Genomic DNA, 21041 nt, shown 5'->3' on the forward strand with positions numbered 1-21041 from the left:
TATTTTCAGTCAATAATGCAGTGGTGTTCATATCAAGAGAGTGTTAATATCCAATGGACCGATTTAGCAGCACTGTAGCCCCAGTCATCATTCCACGTTACCCTGTGATCCGCCTCCGCTGTCAACGCCAAGCTTTTTATAACATAACACCCAACGTATCCCACCCCCACGCACATCCCTCCCCCAACTAGAGGAATGACAATTCCAAAACCCTTTAAGCAAATCCAAACCAGTGACATCAACACCTGGGGGCCTGTAGGCCGGACTGGTGGCGCTGCTCCGGGCCAATGGCAGATCCGAATAAAACATAGTGCCTACAATGAAGCTTCATACGTAACTTGGAAAAGGTTTTTGCACATATTAGTATGGCACAAACTTGTAGAGGCGAACCAAGCTGAGCCAATTAAGGAGTAAGAGACTAATATAGTCAGGCGTAGGGGCGTGGCCGGTGTCGGTGACCCCCCATCGGGACAGCTGAGCAGTTGTAGGAACATGGTTGGAGGGGAGGGTCAGCCTGGGAAATGTTCATCGACGAATCTGGAGGCCTCCTCCGGGATCGTGAAAAAAAATACCTGGTTGGCATGCTCTATGCGCAGTTTGGCGGGATATAGCATGGAGTATTTAATTCCAAGGTCTCTGAGCCTTCTCTTCACCACTAGGAAAGTCTTGCGCTCCAGTTGGACAGACACAGAGAAGTCAGGGTAGAGGTGTATCCTTGCGCCACCCAGCAGAAGCTCTCCCCTAAGTCTTGCAGGCTTGAGGAGGGCATCACGGTCTCGGACGTTCACCACCCGAGTTATAATGGGTCGTGGAGGAGCGCCAGGCTTAGGTTTAGCTGTCAGGGCCCGGTGCACCCGCTCGATAGCAAACTGTGGGTTGAGCTTCGGTGAGTCAAGGAGCGACATCAATGTATGTTCAACAAAGTCCTCCATTGGTTCATTGATACCATTCTCGGGAACACCGATAATGCGGAGGTTGTTACGCCTCGATCGGGATTCCAAGTCCTCATTTTTCTTCTCCACCTTAAGAACTCGGTTTGAAAGAGCAGTGACTTCCGCACGCAAGGCACCCAGCCTATCCTCGGCGGAGCTCACCCCGGTCTCGACCTCCGACATTCGACTCGACTGTCAGTCCTTTCAATATGGGCCTTGATGGAGGATATGGTGCCATTCATGTCATCTAATTTCGAATGGAGTGTGGTGAAGCCCTCGCGGATGAATTCCATCATGTTCTGGGATTCCGGGGTGACAAGGGATGATGAGTTAGTAGGGGCCTGCTCAGGGACCTCCTCCGACGATCTCACGTGAGTCTTTGCAAACATATTGATGGAGCTCTGCTTTTTCCCGGCCCCCTTGGTCATTGTGGCGATGACGAGGGTCGAGTGGAGTGAGGGAGAGGTAGTGGCGCCTCGGTCAGTGTGAGAGGGGGACCAGCAGGATACAGCCCCCTGGGGGACCAAGTCACTCACCCACGCCGCGGGCAGCTGCCCAGGGTGACAGTAGGATATTGTATTCGACCCTGTCAGGAGAAGGGGGTCCCCCAGATCGTGCAGACAGTTGAATTGGTGTGCAGTGGCAGGCAGCCCTACCTGCCCACTGTACCCCAGGAGGGGGGACCTAGAGGATCAGGTAGGTGATCAGGGGGTCCAGTGACCGTGCTCTCGCCCACACAATGAATGCGACTACCAATGCAGCCTATGGGAACTCGACCTGTAGTAGGTGAGATGAGGATGGAGACCCAAATCCACCTGCGTGTAGTCAAAGGCACCCGTCGCAGGTTACTGAATGGTTAGACGCGGTGACACCGTTCCACCGCCACGGAGAACAGGAGCTCAGGCGCAAGTATCCAGTTATATTTGCTGGGGGGACGAGGGTGAATGTCTCTCAGCCTTGTGGTATTTGCCTATAGGAAGGACAGGACGTGAACTCTGGAATAGGTGATGTGGGTCACAGGAGGCTCCAGTTAACATGTGGGGCGTACAGTCCAAGTAAATGGGAGGCTCAATGCAAGAGTCTAATGCGGTCCAGACCATGCGTAGATGAGCGAGAGGATTCAGGCGAACCCGCGCTGCAGGGACACCTCGGGGAAAGGTGGAGTATGTCCTCAGATGCGAGCCACCGGGCCCCAGTGCGTTCTGTATCAAGTGTTCACTGGCGGTGTCCCCCCAGGGCGGCGCAGACCAGTGTTATTATTGCGCCTCGCGGCCGGGCACCGCCGGCAGGCAATCCGTGGAGCACTGCAGGGAAGGAGTGAAGCAGTGCCCCTCCACGGGGGTGTTCCTAGGGCCATCCTCCTCCACGTACCTTCTGGCCACCAGGATCTGGCAGCTTAGCGTGCGTCGTCAGGGGAGCACAGTACCTGGTGTCCGCTGGCATACCGCAGCTCCACCCCGAGCGTTGAAGTCTCGCTGATGGTGGGGGGAGGCCCTCCACCGAACATTCTCTCCGACGAAGCGCAACAATCGAGGGGGAGGCCCGGGCAGGGCCGATGTATGGGCAGCTGCCTCCCCTAAGCGACGCCGGACCAGCGCACTCCCCGGGCCACACATCTCCAACGGCCGCATCCACCCACACCGGTGATGCGCGGCCTCAGCGCACGCACAGGCTGCCCCCGATCTCCACCTCTATCCAGAGCCGCGGAGGCATGCCATCCCCCGGCAGGCCTCCGCAAGAGTAACGGCGTGTCTCGGGCATGCCGGGCGGATCAGTCCGTCTCTTCGCCGGCGCTGGATTTTGGATGATGGTCGCAGCGGTGCCCGATTACAAGGGTCCCTGGCACCGTTTTTTGTCGTGATTTGGACCGTGGGGTCCCTGGGCCTGCGGCTCGTAAATCGGGACAGCTTGGGTCGAGTCTTTGGTCGCAAAGGTGCCAAATCAGGTGGCCATCTTGTTCGGCACTCAACAGCGCCCCCCCGGGCTGTGTTATTTTCTTCCTCTGAATCTGGCCCCAATTCCGGTAAAGTATTCAGCTCGTAGGATAGATTGCTGTGAGGAGCAGAGCGGCCATAATCAGCAATCCTAATTGGGGAATACAACGTTTGAAGGCTCTGGTTATGTGTTAGAGTCAAAGGCTGCTGACTATCTGAAATCTCTTCCAGAGATGGTGGACCATGGTCCTTTGTTAAGTCAGCTGAGGATATAGAGAAGTGATCTTCAATCGTATTTTTCATGGTAACAGCAGTGACAGTGTAGTTCAGATTTGACATTAATAGGTTTTTTACTGCCAAGTTCCTCGGAGTGGATTGAGTTGTAACTTTCACATTATTTGTTAGTGAGACACTCAGTCCTGAACTTGTTGGGACTTGAGCGTCAGAAGGGAAGGTGCTCTTAGGGGGGAGGAACCTACCACCCCGCCCCCCATTTTATATGGATGGAAAGACAGCTTTCCAGACATGTCTGAATAGTCCATAGAGGCGGGGTTATGAGGGGGATTCGGTGGGACCACTTTGTCCCCCATCGGACCACTCCTCAGATTGTACATTTATGACATCTCCCCCGAAACCTCAATCTCAAAGAGCTAGAATGGCTGGGGTAGGCAAGGTTCTAAATAGAAACAATAGTTGCGGAGCTGCTGATCGAGTCAAAGGTATATTACCCGCAGTCCTCGATCGGCTTTACAGTATAAGTGACAAACTGTCTGCCCCAAAGTGTAAACTTGTAAACTTACTTCATTTGATCCGGGCCACCCTGCCTCCCTCACCGAACACCGCCAAACACTTTCGCTGCACTTCTGCTCCGCTCCCGCTTAGAGTGCATGTTTTATGGAGTGAGCAGGTGTTGCGGTTGATTAAAGGAGCCGCTTTCCAATATTTCAGATCTGCTCGAAATGTCTGTGAAATAAAAGTAATTGAGGAACGTATTTCAGCAAATATTTCCAAACTGTTTCCAAAAGCACTAGCAGGAAACACAGAGAGCAGAGAACACCACCGCCAAACACTTTTGCCGCACTTCCGCATTGGACCCTGGCTGAAGGTACTGTCTGCCTTACAGCTTCCTCCACTGAAGGAAGGCCAGGATTTCCAAAGAGGGAAGCAGGATCCCTCCTCTAACCATTTCCAAGGAAATAGAGGGAGATACTGAATCCAGAGGACCCTCCAGAAGCTCCAGAACAGGTAGCCAGCCAGAACACAGCATGCCCCGCTAGGCTCTGCAGCAAGCTTCCTAGGTGGGAAGTGCAAGCGACTCTCTAAACCAAACTAAAAACAAGGCCATTGCCTGCAACACTCTCCCCAGCATTGGGCCGTCTGCCTTAAAGGATGATATGAGCCCAGTGAAGAAGCTAGAAGAAGTGTGCATCCACAAGCATCAACCAGTGTCCACCTTAAAGGACATTTTGAAGCCAGTCGAGCCCTTCGAGCTGCAACCGACTGCACCACTGACTGTGGCCATGCTGCAGTCGCTAATGTCATCTGAGATGCCTCAACCAGTGCTCTAGACCCACCAACCAGCATTGAGACAATGATTCCTGACCCCGAACCGCTGTGTAGGCCAGCCTGCACCGTCCGCCCACCCTCAGTTGCCAAACTGCTTGCTGCCTGATACCCGAAGATGTCTCCCATCTTGAACTCTGTCGCAGGAGCTTCAAAGTGCCATGAAACCGACTCGACCCTTTCGAGCACCAATAACTTCTACAAGCACAAGTTACATTGTGGTTCGGTCCCCATAGTCCTTCTCCGAAGATCCATAGTGACATTGTGTGACCCATTGCTCCCTTTGTGCTGAAACCAATTTGCTTGAACTATTGTGATTAATTACTTTAGCAACTACCCTCTTGTTAGTAACCAACGGCATCCCCCCTCTTTGAAACTCTGTCCTCTACATTTCTTTATACTGTGGGTTGTATTTCATAGTGTGCTAGAACGGTCTGTTGTGTTAATAATAAAGTAGATATTTTTATACAACCTTCACTGGACAGTCCCTTTTATAATTGGGTAATAATAACCTTTTACCTATGTTGCAACTAACCAACGATCCACGACCTTGCAGAAATAAGCCTGCCGTTCCATCCACGTTACCAAAATTGGACAAGGGGGTTTATAATTTGCTTTTGTTTCCAATCTGTTTGGATCCCTTCTGGTGTACTAGAGGTGTGGGGCTGATTGATGGTTTAGAAACCGATATTCATCCCTGGACCACTGGTGCCCCGGAACTTGATTTGTCACACAGGGCTTAGATGCTAGTGGGGTTATATACAATACAAACAACACATCATTATTATTGATGACCCCTGTATGCATCTCAGGAGCAAAGTACCCTATCGATTGGGCAGTGGCTAAGACATGCCCAAGCAAATTCTAGGCTGAAAACAATATTGCACCTTTTGTTATCCACCACCACACCTACAGAAAAGGTCTCCTGGGGGTCACCAGCTATGACACGTGGCTGCATCTTCTTAAGCTTCTCTTTTTGGCTCTCATCCATTTCATTTGTTTTTGACAGCTCTTTATTGATCTGCTGCTACCAGTCACAACTCGATCTTATTCAATGCTCGAAAAGATGGCGCCTGCCTTCTGACCCATTTCAAAATGTGCGACATGTCACACGGCGCTTGCCAGAATGCTTCTCTCCCTGTAGCAGGATAGTCCAGCACTGCCTTATTGCTTTTCTCCGCCATCTTAAAGTCTGATCATGCAGCTGTTGGGGCTATGTACAAGTCCCACTCACAGGTGCCAGGGTGCCTTGAGTTGTTATTGTTTAGAGAGGGCTTCTCAAAATAGTAGCAGCATGTAATGATAGGGCAGAAAGAAAATAAAAAAAAAAACAAAAGCTAAGGCATTGATAAATCCAACGTATTCAAATGAACTGAATTGCTTGTTAGTACCAATTTTTAACTTTGTTATAAAAAAAGAAATGTGTTGGGCTGTGTCTTGGGATGCTGTATTTCTTCGAAATCAAGCTGTTGAGGCACGCTTTGATAAGAAGTTCTGATTACGTCAGGAGCTGTTCGGCAGCTGTAATTAACCCATCATGTTTCAGACTGATAACCCTGTACGCAGAAATGGCTGCCTTAAATTTCAGTAATGTGACCAGAATGCAGACAATGAGCAGCTAAATAGCTGCAATTAACCAATTACCTTTCAGACAACTATGGATGTTGTAAATCACCATAATATCATATGGTTTCATATCATAGAAAATGTGTCACTTATGCTATCTCAGCATATGAATCCCGCAGCAAATGTCTAACAAGCAGCAAGCGCATATATACTTCCAATATCCAAACTTTTTTCACATACATGGTGTTTCGCGTCACCACCATGAGCTAAAACTAAGCTGCCTGAGGAGTATCGCAAAGTATACAATGAAAGAAGGAGGGCAATGCTTGCCACAGGTGCTCACTGAGTGGCAGGGCTGTCTGGACACTCACAATATCTGTGCACACAGACACATTCCCACCGAGAGGCAGTGGTAGAAGTGGGCGGGAATGGTTAGGAGCCGTGTTCCACTACTTTTATTTTTCTTACTGTTAACATTTTCACCATTCCAGAACTGTGCTTTGTGAAGTTAAAGCACAAGTCTCCCCTTTACCACCTGATATCGGTTACAGCTAAAGTGAAATCGGTTTCATTTCAATTGGCTGTCAACCAGCAAGACTTCAACCCTTGAACAATGTATTGCACGTTGCTCCTTTCCTCCCTACTCTGTCCCACGCCGGAGTCACAGTCCCACTGCTTTTTTGGCACACTTCTACCCCTGCGAGAGGGCGGATATATTGTCATGGCCCATTATTTTCTGTTAGACACGTTGAAGATGGTATCCAGCAGGGCTCAAGTCGAGGGTACACGTGGGGGGACAGAGTCCACCCACTTTTTTCAGAGGGTGGACCCAGTCCCCCCAGCTAAAATGATAAACAGTGAATATCCTCTTTGAATTTAGGCATTAAAGCCGACCACGGGGATCGAACCACAGTCATCAGGTTTGTAGGCCTGATACTTCACCAGTGCATTATATAACCTGATGAAAAATAACAAACAACTAATGGTAAAATGTCTCATTTCAGTACTGCAATTCCCAGGAAAAACATTTGTATTGGTTCTTAAGAGTTTAAAACATGCACACCTTTTAACGTTTTCAAAGACACTATTAGAAGAAAGAATCCTCTCTGGGCTTTGTGTGTGTGTTGTTTTTATGAAAGGCAAATGACATTCGTCCTGTGCAATTTGGGTGGTTATGCAAAGCAAATGTAATGAAATGTGCATATTTCACCCTGATATGCTAATTTCTGGCGACATCACATCCCATTGCATTTGTTGACGGGTCCCCCCACTTTCATTTTTAGGACTTGACCCCTGGTATCCAGTGATTATACCGAAAAACAAACACTGAATTCACTTTTACCGAAAGAATACAGAAAAATAACTACATATGGCGTGGAGCTAAGGGACTAAAAGGGGTGAGCGGTTGGGGTGGAGGTCGAAACGTAGGGAAAAAAGGTTTCGAGGGGAGGGGCAATTATAATAAATAAATCGATATTACCTTTTTTCGGTAAAAGTTCATTCGGTAAAAATTACTAGGGTAACATCATATAGAACGGATGACGATGCAGCTCTCATTTTAAAAGCGCCCACAGCTCTCCAGGTGCGATCCATTACTTGCAGTGGTCGAAGTGGGCGGGAGCGGCCGGGAGCGGTGCTCCTCTACTTTTTTAAATTAAGTTGTACTGCTCCTATACTTTTATTTTAAAAAGAAACCATTCCGGAACGGTTTAGTTTAAAAATAACAGCATAGAACCAAATTGAAACTTGTTCTTTCAGTGCACTAGACTGAACATTCCCTTAGACAGCAGGTACATGTGTTTGGGGGTTTGTATTGTGTGTTGGAGGCGGTGTGGTGATGGGGTTTGTGGGGAGCAGGGGCAGACCAGCAGGGAACATAGTTCCACTACTTCTTTTCGTACACTTCGACCACTGATTACTTGTCCCCTTTTCAAGGTACCCTCATGCCACTGAATGATAAAGGACTCTGACCCAGTTACATGCATGTGACCTCGTGACGGAAACAGATCAAAGAACAACACTGAACGCATACTGGATTATGGTGACTTGAATGTATTCCAGGGTTAAGAACCTGCTTGCATGAATCCCAAATGTGCACTTTCGAAGTTTCAATGTTCACCTGGGTAACAATGTGTCCCCTTAGAGGTGGTATTAATGCCCTTGCGTCCTCCATCAAGCCCGAAGAGCTTACACTGGGATTCCTGCCGAAAACACTGCGGCCTGGCCGGAGAGGCTGACAGGGCACGGCACGTGCTCCGATTCTCAGCTCACCGCTCCACCACGTCTTAGTAGTTGCAGTAAACCATTCTTATCAGCAAGGTATGTTTTAGTAGCTGTGAGATATATTTTCTAAGGCATTAGCAGAATAGTACAAAATGTAAAGGACACTGCAGTCCCCTGTTCTGGGATGCACTAGGCGTGAAATATAGTAAATACACAGTAGAATGTGAATGCATGCAGGCCCCTGCACTATGATGCCATAAGCATGAACTGTATAAAGTGTACAGTTGAATGTGCATGCATGCCCCTATATAATGTGTACAGTAGAATGTGCATGCAGGCCCCTGCACTGGGATGCCATAAGCATGAACTGCATAAAGTGTACAGTAGAATGTGCATGCATGCCCCTAAATAATGTGTACAGTAGAATGTGCATGCAGGCCCCTGCACTGGGATGCCATAAGCATGAACTGCATAAAGTGTACAGTAGAATGTGCATGCATGCCCCTATATAATGTGCACAGTAGAATGTGAATGCATGCAGGCCCCCTGCACTATGATGTCATAAGCATGAACTGTATAAAGTGTACAGTAGAATGTGCATGCATGCCCCTATATAATGTGCACAGTAGAATGTGAATGCAAGCAGGCCCCCTGCACTATGATGTCATAAGCATGAACTGTATAAAGTGTACAGTAGAATGTGCATGCATGCCCCTATATAATGTGCACAGTAGAATGTGAATGCATGCAGGCCCCCTGCACTATGATGTCATAAGCATGAACTGTATAAAGTGTACAGTAGAATGTGCATGCATGCCCCTATATAATGTGCACAGTAGAATGTGAATGCAAGCAGGCCCCCTGCACTATGATGTCATAAGCATGAACTGTATAAAGTGTACAGTAGAATGTGCATGCATGCCCCTATATAATGTGCACAGTAGAATGTGCATGCATGCCCCTATATAATGGGTACAGTAGAATGTGCATGCATGCCCATCCACTCGGATGCCATAAGCATGAACTGTATAAAGTGTACAGTAGAATGTGCATCCATGCCCCTATATAATGTGCACAGTAGAATGTGAATGCATGCAGGCCCCCTGCACTATGATGTCATAAGCATGAACTGTATAAAGTGTACAGTAGAATGTGCATGCATGCCCCTGTATAATGTGCACAGTAGAATGTGAATGCAAGCAGGCCCCCTGCACTATGATGTCATAAGCATGAACTGTATAAAGTGTACAGTAGAATGTGCATGCATGCCCCTATATAATGTGCACAGTAGAATGTGAATGCAAGCAGGCCCCCTGCACTATGATGTCATAAGCATGAACTGTATAAAGTGTACAGTAGAATGTGCATGCATGCCCCTATATAATGTGCACAGTAGAATGTGCATGCATGCCCCTATATAATGTGCACAGTAGAATGTGCATGCATGCCCCTATATAATGGGTACAGTAGAATGTGCATGCATGCCCATCCACTCGGATGCCATAAGCATGAACTGTATAAAGTGTACAGTAGAATGTGCATCCATGCCCCTATATAATGTGCACAGTAGAATGTGAATGCATGCAGGCCCCCTGCACTATGATGTCATAAGCATGAACTGTATAAAGTGTACAGTAGAATGTGCATGCATGCCCCTAAATAATGTGTACAGTAGAATGTGCATGCAGGCCCCTGCACTGGGATGCCATAAGCATGAACTGCATAAAGTGTACAGTAGAATGTGCATGCATGCCCCTATATAATGTGCACAGTAGAATGTGAATGCATGCAGGCCCCCTGCACTATGATGTCATAAGCATGAACTGTATAAAGTGTACAGTAGAATGTGCATGCATGCCCCTATATAATGTGCACAGTAGAATGTGAATGCAAGCAGGCCCCCTGCACTATGATGTCATAAGCATGAACTGTATAAAGTGTACAGTAGAATGTGCATGCATGCCCCTATATAATGTGCACAGTAGAATGTGCATGCATGCCCCTATATAATGTGCACAGTAGAATGTGCATGCATGCCCCTATATAATGGGTACAGTAGAATGTGCATGCATGCCCATCCACTCGGATGCCATAAGCAGGAACTGTATAAAGTGTACAGTAGAATGTGCATCCATGCCCCTATATAATGTGCACAGTAGAATGTGAATGCATGCAGGCCCCCTGCACTATGATGTCATAAGCATGAACTGTATAAAGTGTACAGTAGAATGTGCATGCATGCCCCTATATAATGTGCACAGTAGAATGTGCATGCATGCCCCTATATAATGGGTACAGTAGAATGTGCATGCATGCCCATCCACTCGGATGCCATAAGCATGAACTGTATAAAGTGTACAGTAGAATGTGCATCCATGCCCCTGTATAATGTGTTAAGTAGAATGTGCATGCAGGCCCCCTGCACTATTATGCCATAAGCATGAACTGTATAATGTGAACAGTAGAATGTGCATGCAGGCCCCTGCACTGGGATGCCATAAGCATGAACTGCATAAAGTGTACAGTAGAATGTGCATGCATGCCCCTATATAATGTGTTTAGTAGAATGTGCATGCATGCCCCTCCACTGGGATGCCATAAGCATGAACTGTATAAAATGTACAGTAGAATGTGCATGCATGCCCCTATATAATGTGCACAGTAGAATGTGAATGCATGCAGGCCCCCTGCACTATGATGTCATAAGCATGAACTGTATAAAGTGTACAGTAGAATGTGCATGCATGCCCCTGTATAATGTGTACAGTAGAATGTGCATGCATGCCCCTCCACTAGGATGCCATAATCATGAACTTTATAAAGTGCACAGTAGAATGTGCATGCATGCACCTATATAAAGAACACAGTAGAATGTGCATGCAGATCCCTGCACTGGGATGCCATAAGCATGAGCTGTATAAAGTGTACAGTAGAATGTGCATGCATGCCCCTCCACTCGGATGCCATAAGCATGAACTGCATAAAGTGTACAGTAGAATGTGCATGCATGCCCCTATATAATGTGTTTAGTAGAATGTGCATGCAGGCCCCTGCACTGGGATGCCATAAGCATGAACTGTATAAAGTGTACAGTAGAATGTGCATGCATGCCCCTCCACTAGGGTGCCATAATCATGAACTTTATAAAGTGCACAGTAGATTGTGCATGCATGCACCTATATAAAGTACACAGTAGAATGTGCATGCAGATCCCTGCACTGGGATGCCATAAGCATGAACTGTATAAAGTGCACAGTAGAATGTGCATGCATGCCCCTGCTCTGGGATGCCCTAAGCATTAAATATAAAGGGCCTCATTACACGGACGGCGGTAAGGGTTTACCGCTACCGGTAAACCCTTACCGCCTTACTACGAGGTCCCTTTGCGGGTTGGTACTTTAACGCCTGCTGTTTAGCAGGCGTTAAAAACCAACCCGCAGAGGGACCAGGGTGTTAATTACGGTACCGCAATTTGCGGCACCATAATTAGCGCCTTCCCCATTCCCATAGAGCCCTATGGGGCAAAAATGGGAATGGGGAAGGGCAATGGGGGAAGGGGGAATTACTGCCCCTCCGACCTTGGGATAGGGCGGTAATTCCCCTTGCCTCCAAGGCGGTGCCGGTATTTTACCGGCATGGACCAAGGTGCTAATAGCACCTTGCTCCTCCGCCTACCGTGTAATGAGGCCCATAGAGTACACTGTAGAATGTAAATGCATGTAGCTGCTCTGGGATGCACCGGCATGGCCTATGCAGATTCTCCATGGTGTTGCGCTTGCCATGCTTGCCCTATGTATAGCACCAATATTTGCAGTGTAGACATTTGTTTCTAATGTCAAGAGTGAAATGCTCAATGAAAGGACTAGCACATGACTCACTTTTGTATAAATGTGCTATGCTCTTGAGGAATACTGGGTATTTTAAGTTCGCAGTTCCACAATCACCGTTCCAGGAAAAACTCAGCACCAAAGGTCCACATCCTCTAGGAAAACCACTTTGGGAACACATCACATTACATCCAGGGTGGAAAAAACATTATAGAGTTAGTTCACACAATCATAGTAATAATAATAATAATAGTTTGCATCATTTGGCTTAAGTCTAAATATTTTCAGAATAATGCTATTGTTTATTTGATATTATTTATTTTGTATAATTATTGTTTGTGTTCATATACAAGGGTTCATTCAGAATTACTCCCGCTTCTAAGTACTGTAACAGCATATTAACCATGTTTAATGTTGTAGTCTGTGCGGGGTTCATTCACATGGAATGTCTGGAGTGTTAGTTGACGAAGTGGGCTCCATGTGATAATGTCGCCTGGAAAGTCACCAGGAAGGGGACTTATTTTTCCTGACCCCTAAAATACTTTCCCAAAATATTCTAGGAGGAAAGTGTTTGATTTTACTGAGGGTGCATTTTTCGGTAAATGTCGCCCCCTGGTGGCCATTTCCCAGGCGACTTTATCACTAGATACCACTTAGTGTTGTGCTAGTACCAGCCAGCCTTTAGGCACCGATGAAAAGTGTGTGGAAGAGTTCCATGGCAGCACAGTGGGGTCTCTCATACTGAGAGGGCTGCGGGTCACAGTCCAGCTGTCAGGCAGCAGGTGTTACCTGGATGCCTTTCTTTTGCTTTTACCAGGGGTCTTCAACCTTTAGCTTGCTAGATGTCTTGGGCTACCAAACCCATCAATACTATCCAGCATAGAAACATAGATGACCTCATTACGAGTTAGATGCTAAGTGGTAAAATTGACGGTAACTGAGTTATCACCAATTTTACCACTATGCCAAATTATGAATTTTGGTTTTGAGTGGAGGATTTACCTCGGAGCAAAACCCTGGAGGTAAATCTTCCCACTGAACGTAAAATTCTGTCGTGGTAATGCCCCCCCAAAAAGCTCCATTGGGTTAACTGGACCCAAAATAAATGGGGAATTACACCACCACCACCACTTGTAATCGGGCAGTAATCCTGCCTGACCAGGTGGTGGTAACAGTAATTCCTCAGGGCTATTTGTTGCCGGATTTACCTCAGAATTTCCGCCTAACTCGTAATGAGGCCCAGAGTATTTTTGGGAGTTGTAGTTTAAGACATCTGGAGAGCCACAGGTGGCAATCGCCTCCCATAGAAAAATGTCCTTCCCTTTCCTACCATGCTAACAATGAGAGAAACTGCTTAGAGTCAGGAGCCCTCTGGAAGGGTTGCATAAGCACTGGGGGGAAAAACCCTGAGGGGAGAGCACCTCCAAGCTTAGCCAGCAGCGGAGAACGAAGGAGAGAGTAACAGCAGGTCCCCACATAGTGTGCTATGTGGTACTGGGGATGCTCTGGGCGCCTTTCCGGATGGAGTCGGACGGCCGTGTCGTCAGTGTACAATTATGACTCTAGCTCGCAGTGAAAGAGCACCTCCTCTGATGAGGGCTCCCTTTAAATGTAATGTATGCAATGTACTAATATTTATAAAGCGCTAACTAAGGCCCAAGGGCATCTAGGCGCTAGGCATACCAGTGAGGAACCATCAAACACGCAAAAAGGAACACAAAAGACTCCAAAAAATTAGGTGTTTAAGGATTTTCGGAAGCTAAAATGGTCCGCCATTTCCCGAAGCTGAAACAGGAGAGAGTTCCACATATATGGTGCAAGGACAGAAAAGACACGGCCTCCTGCCCGGGCTCTACACAATCTGGGCACACATCTGGGGGCACAGCAGTAGGTGCCCTGTATGGTGAAGGTGGATGAGGCCAGGGAGCAGAGCACCGACCCACGCTAGGAGGGCTCCCAAGATTCCTTCTCAGTTTTCGAGGCAGGGAATAAAGATACAGCGCCTCATGCCAGATTCCCGCCACTTCTAGGCAGTGTCACATTGGATGTTATGATTTAATGACACTCAATCTATTGCCTTGGGCCGGATGAAGGGCTGGGACACCCTTGCTGGAATTTGAACTTGCAAAGTGCAATCTGGCCCCATGTGGGAAGTGAGCGTTTGGCATGTGAGGGCACTTGAGCCTTGAGCTGTCCACCTTAGGACTGCACTGTGCACTGGGTCATATGTCATGGACAGATCAAGTGGCCGGCTGCAATCCATTGCGCTGACAGGATTTTGCCTGATGTTGGCCAAGAAAAAGCAGGACTGCTGCGCCTCCACACACACACAGGCATCAGACATGCCTGAACCCCCTGGATACATCCATTTTAGCATCATTTCTACGCGAGCTATGACAATAATAAGGTTGGATATATATATATTAGATAGATTGGGAGTACTCGGTTGCAAACCATGTTTCTGCAACATGAGACCATGCCACAGCACAAGAACTGTACAGCTTCCACAGACCTTTCAAAATGTTTCTATACCATGACACCACAAGTCCCACTCTTTGAGTGTACGCCTCACTTATATGAACACTGTTTCACTCTAGGCCAGTCTCAATGGTCCCATTGACCTTCATTTAGTAACATGCACGAACAATCCTATGCTCCTCTTAAAACATTCCTACTTGGTCTAAATCACCCCAAACCTGCACCTGGGGCTTCTCCGGATCTCAGATCACAGCATACACTAGACCGTGACTTAAATCATCGCCAAACTCTTCCCGAGGCAACCGCGCTGAAGGCAAAGCACAAAGTGCAACAACTGCTTGGCACATGTTTGCTGAAGTTGTTGTGTAGACTGTACGTCCCGCCCATAACTCCATCTGCCTCGCGTGGAGGTACATTTGCCTCAATATCTCAGTGGTTTCCTGTGGCTTGAAGCCCTAAGGCGTGGAGGTATTTGAGCCCTCCGGGCCTCCACTCAGCAGCCGTGTGGAGAGACCACATGCAGTTTCTGATACTGGACTGACATTTGGTTTCGCGGCTAGTGACCACTGGCCCTTCCTTTGCTTATGTTCTAGCTCTACCTAGCGCATGTCCACACATCATACAAGCAACCCCATGCTGTAGCTCATACATGGCTTCCCAGAAAGACCTTCCTACATTAAAAGGTTGTTGGGCTTCCAAGCTTAGATCATGAGCCACCTGGACCCACCTAGAGCAAAATGAAAGGCCCTAATGCAGAAAGCATCTTCAGAGTCTACAAACACACACAACTCTGAAGAAACTGAACTTAGGAGACCACAGGAGTTTGGTTCTAGCATGAGCAGAGCCTGTATCTGTGAATCCATTCAGAATTATAAATACTTTGCAGCACGTTGCTCAGGATGTCAGACCTGGACCACCTGTTCCACAGCACCAAGAAGCATCACAGGTGATGGATGCAAGGTTTATGAAATATAACAAAATGTCACAGCACAACAGAAGCAATGACCTTGGCAGATTTTAGCACACACACAGCCCCAAAACAGGAAAGCTTTAAAAACAAGTTCAGGTTGCATGTAGAGAATGTGCACATTTTTGTCCCAGGACTAAAAAGATTGAGGTTTTTGAAAACGTACCCAGACATAAAAAATATGTGTCACCAATTCCTGAGGTGCTCTAAAAGAAGATACTAATCATGGGCGTTCTGTATCTGCCCACATTTACCATAGTAATTCTGTACAAGATGTTTTTCACAATGCGATTAAAAGGAAGTGGAAACAAAGTGATGTGATTTTTGCATACAAATTGTCCCCCTGATGTTATGCAGTCTTCAATCCATGGCCTATGCCAATATCCAGGTGGTTCTCACGGATGTAGGTGATTTGACCAAATCCCTGTTTTTGAAAGAGTGAAGTGACCAAAAAAGAAAAAGAAAAAGAAATATTGCGGGGGAAGCCCTCCACAGCCTTCCCTCCTTCCACACTACCCCACCCCCACATATATTTTATTTTTTAAGTATTTTTTCGGTAAAAAAAACAAAAAAAACAATGTGGTCACTTCTTCCTCAAAAACATAGGATCTGGTCACTTCTACGGCATCGGTTCTCACGCCTCAACATCCACCGTTTGAACCTCCTCCATTAAATGCTTATTTCACACTTTTGCTAATTGCTCAGCGCTCTGTTTCTTTTGAGCCAAGATGCACTTAATTAAAACCATAATAAATATAGCAAAATCAGTATACACTGACTGTTGCAAAGCTCTCCAGTTAAAAATAAACATTTTATGTTTTAAATGGGAAAATACTGAAAAAAGACATTTATTAACCAGATCACAGACAAATATACCATCTTTCATACCTTATGTACATCAATGGTCTGAATTCTAAATCGTCCCGGAAGCTTAGTCTAAGAAGAAGATACCAAACCTGCGACGGAGTTCATGAGCTATGCCAACGCTAAGGGACGTCTGTCAAAAGCACAGCTCTGTAGACACTTTGAAAATATTTATGCTAGAAATAGGGGCGAGTGAACATATGTATTTGTCTTGTGGATGCAACTTTCAACTTGGTTTTGAATATTGAAAAAAATTAGTTTAACAAAATAAATGAATTTGGTGGGTAAAGAATTCACTGTTTTGCAGCGTACAGTATGTTTTGAAAGCAAATTTCTATTTTTGCCAAATTGGTTTGTTTTTTTAAAGCATTTTTTTTCAGCAAATGTTTTCACCTTTTTAAAAGACTTTTTTTCTGGGAAGAAAATTTGACATTTGAATATATATACTTTTGTTTGGAGGGTGAAAAATGTTGCCAGAAAGTTCTCCAGCAAAACACTTGCACGCACATCAGGCCGGCTTTCTTTTGAGAGAATGTAATCAGACAAACTCTATCTTGGGAATGGAAATTGACAAGGGCACTCTACTTTACTGAAGCTGTCCCAATTGGGCAGGGAACTTTATGAGGTATGCTCTGGCAACCTTACTTTAAGTGGCATATCTACGTGTGTCTCGGTGATTACCTGCACCTCATGCTGGTCCAGACAAAAAAGTAAACCATTCATTGTAGTCCTTACTTTCCTGGCGGCTATTGTTCCTCAGAACAGACACTTGACTAATCCTATGAGTTGTTTACGCAGTTCAAAGCATAAAAAGGATACATTGAAAGAAGCAAGTTTTGATTGCCTTATCCCACAGAAGTGGGAGAATAATGAATGGGCAGGAGTAAGCTGCATTTCCTCTTTGTTTCCAATAACCCCCCCCTCACCCCCCAGGAAATGACCAGATCTGTGGTCAATAACAGTCACGTGAGCTGTGCTCAGATCCACCAGTGTTTCTCTCTCCCCAACACTGCTCCTTCACGTACAGACAACGCTGTGATATCTGGTGTCCAGTCAACTCGTCGAAAAAAAACTGGTCGACTGCAATTTGGTCGACGCAATTTGGTCGAAAACCAAATGGTCGAATTTTTTTTTTTATTTATATATTTATTTTTCGGGTTTTTGTTTAGTTAAAAAATGGGTTTTTAGAGAAAAAAAGGGGGTTGGGGGGGGGACCCCCCAAAAAAAAAAAAAAAAAGGGTTAAAATAAAAAAAAAAAAAATTTCGACCATTTGGTTTTCGACCAAATTGGTTCGACCATTTGTCTGGTCGACCAATTTTTTTCGACGAAATGTCTGGCAACCGTGATATCTCTCACAGCACCTCACGCATCCCCACTCCTGCCTTGCATCTTGGCTTCACTTCTGTATTGCACAGCCACTTATGCAAACCTTGAATTATTCCATACAACTGTGAATAGGGGAAGGTTGGCCTCAGATCGGACCTTCAGCCCCTTCATCTCTCAAATTCTATACACACTGTTTGAGGTAACAAAGAAGTTTGACAAAATAGGCCAATTGTGATGGATACAGGTTCATGTTCAGTAAATCTTCAGTAAAACAAAATATTGAAATGTGGAAGACCAAGCTAACAATATATATGCGTTTTGAATGTCTTCTTTTAATATCTTGGAGGCAACCAGTACAATGAGTGTGATTATGTTGGACTGAATAAACCTTCTCCATTTTAGAAATGCACCCCACGAAGACAAAGACGGCAGCTGCCACCCAATCTAAAATGCTTGCTTTCGGATGGGCAAGACTTCCCATACTTGTCAAGGGGAACAATAAGCGGGATCGAATAGCCTGCCGCAATTACTCAATGGAAAGTCTCTGTAATCGTTCACTGCATAAGAAACAGGCTAAACCTCATGACTAATTGGAAAATCCATGCAGTCTATTACTGCAGTAATCAAATCATCAACAGCTGGAAATACAGATGTTGAAATACCTGCCCTCAACCAGATTACCCAAATTGTACTAAAAAATGTGAACGCATGGTACCTTTGACCGAATTCGGTCACTACCATTGGGTCTAGTTTTTTCGAACAATTTGGGTCTGAAAATACCGACCATGAGGAGTGGGGGTTGCAGGGTGCCCCCCACATCCTTAACAATGGAGGCGGGGGACAAAATCCTTTGCTGGCAGATCACAGAGATCCCCCTCAACCACTGCCCATCCCCCTCCATCATCACCGCTAGGTGGAATTCAAAGCCCGCGAAGGCTGGTCGGTATGCATGGGCAGCCTAGGCGCATATTCATTTGGGAGGGAGGCGGAAACCAGCATAGCAAGCAGGTGATGGGCATAAAGCACTTACCACCCTAAACGGGAAGAGAGGTGGACCAAAACTATGCGTGCAAGTTTACTTTTGTGTACCGTAGGGCTTATCCGTCGTATGCCGTCGTTAGCTAACAATAACCAATGGTGCTCAGGCAATGCGCCCCAGCGGTACTCAGAGAATCTGTCCACCACTACCCACTGCTAAACATAGCCCAATTACAAAGCCAAAATACCACAGTGGACAATACGATTAGGCACACAAAGGCACTGATGGGAGTCTACTGGCAGTCTAGCACGGGCTAATGGCCTTGCAATCCAATAACTATTAGGTGATATTTAATTACACTTATACAGTTTCAAAATATAACATTACCAACATCTGATAACTTCTGAAGCACAAAGATGTCTCCGCATAACAGACAAGAGAACCATATTAACATATACGATATAACCTTTCTTGGTCTTAAATCTGTACTGCGGATAGTGTGTTTGGGCCTGTAACACCTTTCAAAGGTGTGTAAAATATCCGTTTTGCCGCTGACTGCGATGTTTCGTGTTGTGCCAAAACATGGCGCTTACCTGCTGACGTCTGCTTGAACTTCTCGCTCTTCTTCTTCCTCCATTTCCATGGCCTGAAAATCCTTCCCAGCGTCGCAAACTTGCTCCTTCTCCTGATTGGCGGCGTGTGTGTCCCCGGCACCAAGGAATCGGAGCGCATCGCAGCCAGCCTTTCCACTTCTTCAGCTAGGTTAAACATAAAAGTACAAAAAGCGGATTCAGTAATGAAGGTCCTTGCATAGAGGAAACTTCATCCATTAGTGCCAAGACTGGAGCAAGTGTTACTCGGTTGTGATCAATTGTTCCTTCAGGTCAGGGTCTGCAACCTGAACTCTCCAGTTGTTTTGGACTATGCCTCCCATGATCCCTTACCATTGACTATGGTGGAGATGAATGATGGTAGTTGTAGTCCAAGCTATCTAGAGAGACAAAGGTTTCAGAACGCTGCTTTAGGTGGAAGAATATGCTGCCAAACAAATGTGAGCCCTTTACAATCAGTTAATGGGGAGAAAGCATCGCTCAGGGGCGCGCGTTTCTCTAAGCTAGGCAATGCGGCGCAACACTGGTTCGAATCCCTACACCACGCTTAGAAACCACTGGCTGGTATTAAGTGCGTTATAATTGAAAAACAAAATAAAAAATAAAATAAATTGCAGATTTAGGAAACCCACCAGCTGCTTATCTAATCTTTACCACCTTGCCACTATTGTTCTTATCAGAAATATGGAAGGCGGCAGAGTAACAGCTGAGCTGTGGAATACTGCGATTGATTGTCTCGGGAGGATAGCTCAGCAGCAATGTGCTCGCTTTGGAAGTAAGACGACGCAGAGCAACACAGGTTTGATCCCCGGGTCTGCGCTTAGAAACCTCTGGGTATTAAGCGTGTTATAAATAACCTATCATCTAATTCTGTGTATCTTCAAATACAAAACTCAACAGAGCCAAAAACAGAATTATAAAATGGTTATACATTCCAAGTTGGTAAAAGAAACATTGACTGTTTTGTGTGTGTCCATAGTTTTAGAGTGTTATGGTCCCAAAACTGAAATAAAGAGCCAAAGAAGCAGGTCTAAAAGTTAAAAAGGGACCACTCTTTGGCATACAGACAATTACCAGTTCCCCAGCAGTATGCACTCCAGCTTAGCAGACAAAGGGCCTCATTACACGGTAGGCGGTAAGGGTTTACCGGTATTTTACCGTTACCGGTAAACCCTTACCGCCTTACTACGAGGTCCCTTTGCGGGTTGGGGAATTTAACGCCTGCTTTTTGCAGGCGTTAAAAACCAACCCGCAAAGGGACCAGGGAGCTAATTACGGTACCGCAATTTGCGGTGCCGTAATTTGCACCTTCCCCATTCCCATAGAGCCCTATGGGGCAAAAATGGGAATGGGGAAGGGCAATGGGGGAAGGGGGAATTACCGCCCCGCCAACCTTGGAATAGGGCGGTAATTCCCCTTTCCACCAAGGTGGTGCCGGTATTTTACCTGCATGGACCAAGGTGCTAATAGCACCTTGGTCCACAGCCATCCGTGTAATGAGGCCCAAAGTTATTTAGTAAATTCACAGAGTGTTGTGCAACACTCGGATATCAAAGAGTAAGAGAGGATTGAGATGCATTCACAAGAACATTACTTTATTTCAATGTGCCTCTCAGTCAAAAGGACTTAATCTAGAGTAGTTCCAATCTCGTTCAAGATGGCATTGCACTTTGCTTAGTTAGGAACCTGGCAGCACGAGCCGCATTTTCCTGGGCACACCAATAGTCGGAAATGTAAGCTTGGAAGTGTAGACTCAACATACTCAATCAA

General features: G+C 46.2%; 1 protein-coding gene across 6 annotated transcripts in view; it reads right to left on the reverse strand.

The window, feature by feature from the left end:
* Positions 1–21041, reverse strand: part of PHACTR1 (phosphatase and actin regulator 1) — a 1343031-nt gene that overhangs the window by 490320 nt on the left and 831670 nt on the right. For all 6 annotated transcript variants that reach the window (XM_069620495.1, XM_069620496.1, XM_069620494.1 and 3 more), the window contains one exon: positions 19254–19418. In XM_069620495.1, coding sequence (XP_069476596.1) covers positions 19254–19418 — 165 coding nt within the window. The remainder of the gene's footprint in view (positions 1–19253; positions 19419–21041) is intronic.

The sequence above is a fragment of the Ambystoma mexicanum genome, chromosome 5q (assembly GCF_040938575.1).
Source record: "Ambystoma mexicanum isolate Mex_15411 chromosome 5q, UKY_AmexF1_1, whole genome shotgun sequence".
In the NCBI taxonomy this organism is placed as follows: domain Eukaryota; kingdom Metazoa; phylum Chordata; class Amphibia; order Caudata; family Ambystomatidae; genus Ambystoma; species Ambystoma mexicanum.